General features: G+C 35.1%; 2 protein-coding genes across 2 annotated transcripts; both read right to left on the reverse strand.

The window, feature by feature from the left end:
• Positions 1 to 1,545: 1,545 nt before the first annotated feature.
• On the reverse strand, positions 1,546 to 2,764 carry BDR25DRAFT_316409 (uncharacterized protein; the record flags this gene model as incomplete). The annotated part of the gene is made up of 9 exons (XM_033691597.1): positions 1,546 to 1,583; positions 1,724 to 1,734; positions 1,771 to 1,832; positions 1,889 to 1,963; positions 2,012 to 2,059; positions 2,125 to 2,196; positions 2,248 to 2,321; positions 2,407 to 2,411; positions 2,730 to 2,764. 9 exons carry the CDS (start codon positions 2,762 to 2,764, stop codon positions 1,546 to 1,548), a joined length of 420 nt encoding a protein of 139 aa, XP_033544608.1.
• Positions 2,765 to 3,765: 1,001 nt separating this feature from the next.
• Positions 3,766 to 4,484, reverse strand: BDR25DRAFT_374000 (uncharacterized protein; the record flags this gene model as incomplete). Its single annotated transcript, XM_033697303.1, has 2 exons — positions 3,766 to 4,136; positions 4,189 to 4,484. 2 exons carry the CDS (start codon positions 4,482 to 4,484, stop codon positions 3,842 to 3,844), a joined length of 591 nt encoding a protein of 196 aa, XP_033544609.1. The 3' UTR covers positions 3,766 to 3,841.
• Positions 4,485 to 4,760: the final 276 nt, after the last annotated feature.

A 4,760-nucleotide genomic window follows, 5' to 3' on the forward strand; every position in this document is an offset into this window, starting at 1 on the left:
TATAAAAAACACTTTATAATTGCTGCTAGATTAAATCTAAATCTTTCTAATATTCCTACTTCTAACTTCCTTTAACAACGCCTGCACACTAATAGCGTTAAGCAGACAGCAAATGCGTTCTATGCTTATAGAACCTAGCAGCATCTTCTGCCTACAGTTTTTAGGTATGTTCTACTTGTTATTACATTCTAATTTAATTTAAAATACATACTAATTACATTCTAATTAGGGCCTAGTCTATAGATTAACATATTATAGAGAAGTGTACTGCCTAGGACAAAGGTGTATCCCACACCTACTGTAATTGCTTAATAAATAAGCAGTATAAGGAGCATATGCTTTGTAAAAGTAAGCAAGCTTTTAAAATGTATTTAAAATTAATTCTTAATACATTCTAAAGTGTGTTGCAGCGTAAGGGATTATAAAAATAAAAGAAATTAATCTTACAAAGGAAAGTAAAGACTAGGTGCTGTTTACTGCTACCTTAAGCAGTAATATACCTAGTAGTGCTTGCTGTAGTTAGCTAGCTAAATAAAGCTTTTAGGCACTAATTAAGTCTTATAGAGTGTTTGTCTTGTCTGCTAAGTTGCTGTCTTGCGTTCTAAAATTAACAAGGTATGTTTAGATACATATTAGATACATATTAGATACATTGCTTACCTACTCTAAATCTACCCTATCTCTATGTGTCCCTTCTCTAGAGAAGCAGTAGAATACAACTAAATTACATTCTAAATGCATTACTAACCCTATTACTAGCTTAACTAGTTTACCTTTAAAGCTACACCACATCCTATTACAAGGGTCACTTCTAAGGCTACTAACTGTAGTAGATAAATAGGATATACAGCAGTTTAAGCTTAAAAAACACTAAATAGAGCTCCTAGCTCTTAAGATCTAATACAAGAAGCGTTATCTAGCAATAAGCTTAGCTATAAAGGACTTAGATGTAGATAACAAAAGTAGATATAAGTAGCTAGATAGATTATAAACGCATCTATAATATATTCTTAATTATGTTTAGCATTATAATATACACCTACGCTTTCTATTTTATACCTATTAGTATTATTCTTAACATAATTATTATTAGATTTAAAGATAAAGTAGTTAAGTAGACATTAACTATACAAATAACTACTTTTAGGACCTTTAAAAAATACTTTTAAGACATTAAGTAATATAAATTAGTTTTAATATTATATTAATTTTAGCCTTTAAGTAGTTTACTTTTTAAACATTAAAAACAAAGTATTATATTTAAATTGCTTTTTAGGTTAGAGAAAGCTATTAGCTTTAGAATTATATTTTAATAAAACGCCTAAGTTAATGTAGGGGTATTGTATCTGTAATAAATCTACCTCTTGTAAAAGCAGCCTTAGCTGCTTAAAAAATCCTCTAGATTATATCTAAATAAAATCTTTATCTTTAAAAAGTAGCTTAAGCTGCTTAAAAAAGAAACTCTAAGTAATGTATCTAAATTAAATTTCTATAGCTCCTTTTATGTATATCTAGTAATTGTATCTAGAACTACTCCTTATCTGCTTAAATGTGCCTACGCAGGATACCCTTATGAGTTAGGCCTGTATACTAGTTAGCGGGTACATCCTACTTAGGGAAGTAGTTACAGCTAGCACAGGCCCTATTAAAAGTGCATTCTAGATATAATTAGAATACATAACCTAAAATTTAGGGAATTATATCTTAAATAGAAAACACTTACGCTTATAAGCCCTACGCGTGTTAGTCACCTTGCCACAGTTTACGCACAGAGATTTGTAACTATTATTATAGACAGAAATAATGCAAAGTAGGGCTAAGATATTAGGTAACTAGGATATAATTAGTATTTAAACTTAAGTAATGTATCTAGAATATATCTACATACTTTAAAGGTTTTACCTAGAATTATAGGCATCTTTACACCTTTAGCAACGTAGATTGTGAACAGGTTGTTAGAAGACTAAGACTTTTAGATATATTTTATATATAATATCTAAATAATACTTACTTTAGAATTGTTATAGCAAATAACACAGCTAACTTTGTAGTTAAACACCTAAAAAGGTAAGTGTAAATACATTTAAAATATAAATCTAAAAATTATATCTAGAACTAACTTACTTTACTATCTTTAACCTTTATGTCTTTATTTAGATTATAGTTATTGTCCTCTAAGTTAACCTTTCTTTTATGCTAGATATAATTAAAATATAATTTAAAGAATGTATCTAAAAAGTATCTTACCTTAGTTATACTACTTTTAGCTGCCTTAACTACCTTCTTCTTAGCAGCAACTTGCTTCTTCTTTACGCAGGCATCTATATAGATCTCTTTCTAAGTTTTTAGCAGCTAGATATAATTAGTGCTATTCTAGTAATGTATCTTATAAGTAGCAAAACGTACAGGATCTTAACGCAAAGCAAGCCTAGCATTCTTGTTACTATTCTTTGCTGCCTGTTAAATAGTCTCTATAATTGCCTTATACATATCTAGATATAATTAGAATGCATAACTAAAATTTAAGAATTATATCTAAAATGTATACCTTTAATAATCTAAAGTTTAGCTACTTTCTTCTGTCCTTTAGCTTAATTTCTAATAATTAGCAGGGCATGTGCTTTGCAAACATGCTTAGGTAGACTAGAATAACTAGAGATAAAGTGCTAAATATAATTAAAATACATTACTTAAGGTAAGAATTATATCTAGAGTTAATTCTTACTTACCCTATAATTGTTAACCTAGCACTAACACTTAGCATATAGAGAATTAAAGCTTTAGATAACTTAAGTAGCTACACTACTTTTCTTACTTTTAATAAAGAGTTGCATCTCTTTATTCTAAACACTATTCTAGATAATATTAAGTATAAACTTAAATTAAAGAATTGTATTCTAAATGTACTTATATGTACTGTCTTTTGCACCTAATCTAGAACACAACGCAGCAAATAATAGAGTGTACAATAATTAATGTAGAATTGCTGCAGATACAATTAGGATACAATATCTAGGCTCTTACTTTTTAGTAGGGCGCTACCTAAAAGTGAGTGAGCTAAATAATAAGAGGAATAGGACTTACGCAAGTACTTAGGCTGCTGTAGGGGTTTAAGGATTCTATTTAGATAGAAATAGCGCTTAATTTAGAGAGTTTTTAGAGAGTTTTAAGGCTGCGACCTGACGTAGTGGTGGGTGCTGTTTGGAGGAAGTTTTCCCGTGTCGCGCGAGCTTTTGGATACATTGGCCGAAATTTAGCCGACAAGCGAGATTTTAGCGTGTATGACCGAGCTGCAACCTCGCTGCGATCGATTGATAGTAGTCCTGCGTATCGACAACTTTGGCTGTGCCTCAACACCATAGTAGAGACGCGGATCCGACGACAAGCCTAGTAGTCAGCTCTAATCGGTGGCCATCCGATCAGCTTCAAACGAAGTGTATCCCATCTAGGCTTGCTCTTTTTCGTGAGTTCCATAAGTAGTGCTCTAATCAATATAGAAATGAAATGTTTCTCTTCTCTTGGCCTAGTCATATGTAACAGGGACCATATGTAACAGGGGCATCGGATGACCCTAAGGGTGCCCTGGGAGATGGTCATGGTGGGCAGATACAGCACCACCACGACAAGGAATAGGCGCCTGCGAAACATCACCGAAACGCTGGCGCAACAAAGGTCGCCTTAGATAAGAGACTCCCTCCGTAGACAGAGGGCAGAGTTCAGTCTTGACGCTCCCTCGGTGATTGCTACGCTGCTATTACATTCCCTTTTTTACATCATACTTGATTTCCATTAAAGACAGGCGCGTATGGCATCTGCCTTCCAATAGCCTCGATGATCACAGCTATTCTTCGATGTCTGGATCACCAGGAGACTTGTTGGCATTCATCTCAGCCACAAATTTCCTCCATAGTCTAGGCCTAACATGGACCTTAAGCCATTTTACATCCTCCGGATGCTCCCTCATGTAATCCATTTCAGAAACCAGAAGATTTTCCTCATAAGAAAGTCTTGATTTTACAAGCTTAGGTATCGGAAGTTCTGGCTTCTCACGTTTCGATGGCTGCCAAGTAAAAGGAACATCTTCTTTAAGCTTAGCCTGGATCTCTTGGTCCCTTGCTAGTTGTGGTAGTGGTTTTCTATGCGGCTAGTGTTAGCTTAACAGGGTTATCGGCTTGAACAGAGTCTTACAGAGTCTCTCCCGTCCACTCATAGAACAGAACAGGCACATCATCATCATTCTGAGATTCACCATAATCTACTAGGAAGAAGCAACGTCGGTTGTTAAAGGCAAATTGACAATTGTACGACGCCCAGCGGAATTTCGGAACACTGAAATCACAGTTCCAGTGGTGCTGGCATATACGGTTCAATATTGAAAACGTTCGCTCAAAACTGTCATTTCCTGGGACCAAGTGGGTTAAGGTTTGGACCAGTATCCGGACTGGTGGCTCCGGGGACCTTTCAGTCTTGCTTGCCGTTTCCATTGTGATGAGGACCGTGCTTCGTACTGTAAGTAGCAGTGTCAGGAACCAAGCTGAGGGTTGTGACAAATAAGAAGAAATTAGGACCCTGGGGTGACAATAGGACTGTACAAAATGCCACACAGTGGCTATCCGGCGATGATGGTGGTGGGAGAGAGAGAGAGAGAACATACGCCACCTAGGTGCCCGCTAAGGCCTGCAAGCTGAGCTAAGTACAGATAATCTATTGTGTGCGTTAATCCGTGCAATGTCTTGGCATTCACGTCGCGTCTTTTCTGC

This window comes from Lindgomyces ingoldianus (genome assembly GCF_010093535.1).
Source record: "Lindgomyces ingoldianus strain ATCC 200398 unplaced genomic scaffold BDR25scaffold_27, whole genome shotgun sequence".
In the NCBI taxonomy this organism is placed as follows: Eukaryota; Fungi; Ascomycota; class Dothideomycetes; order Pleosporales; family Lindgomycetaceae; genus Lindgomyces; species Lindgomyces ingoldianus.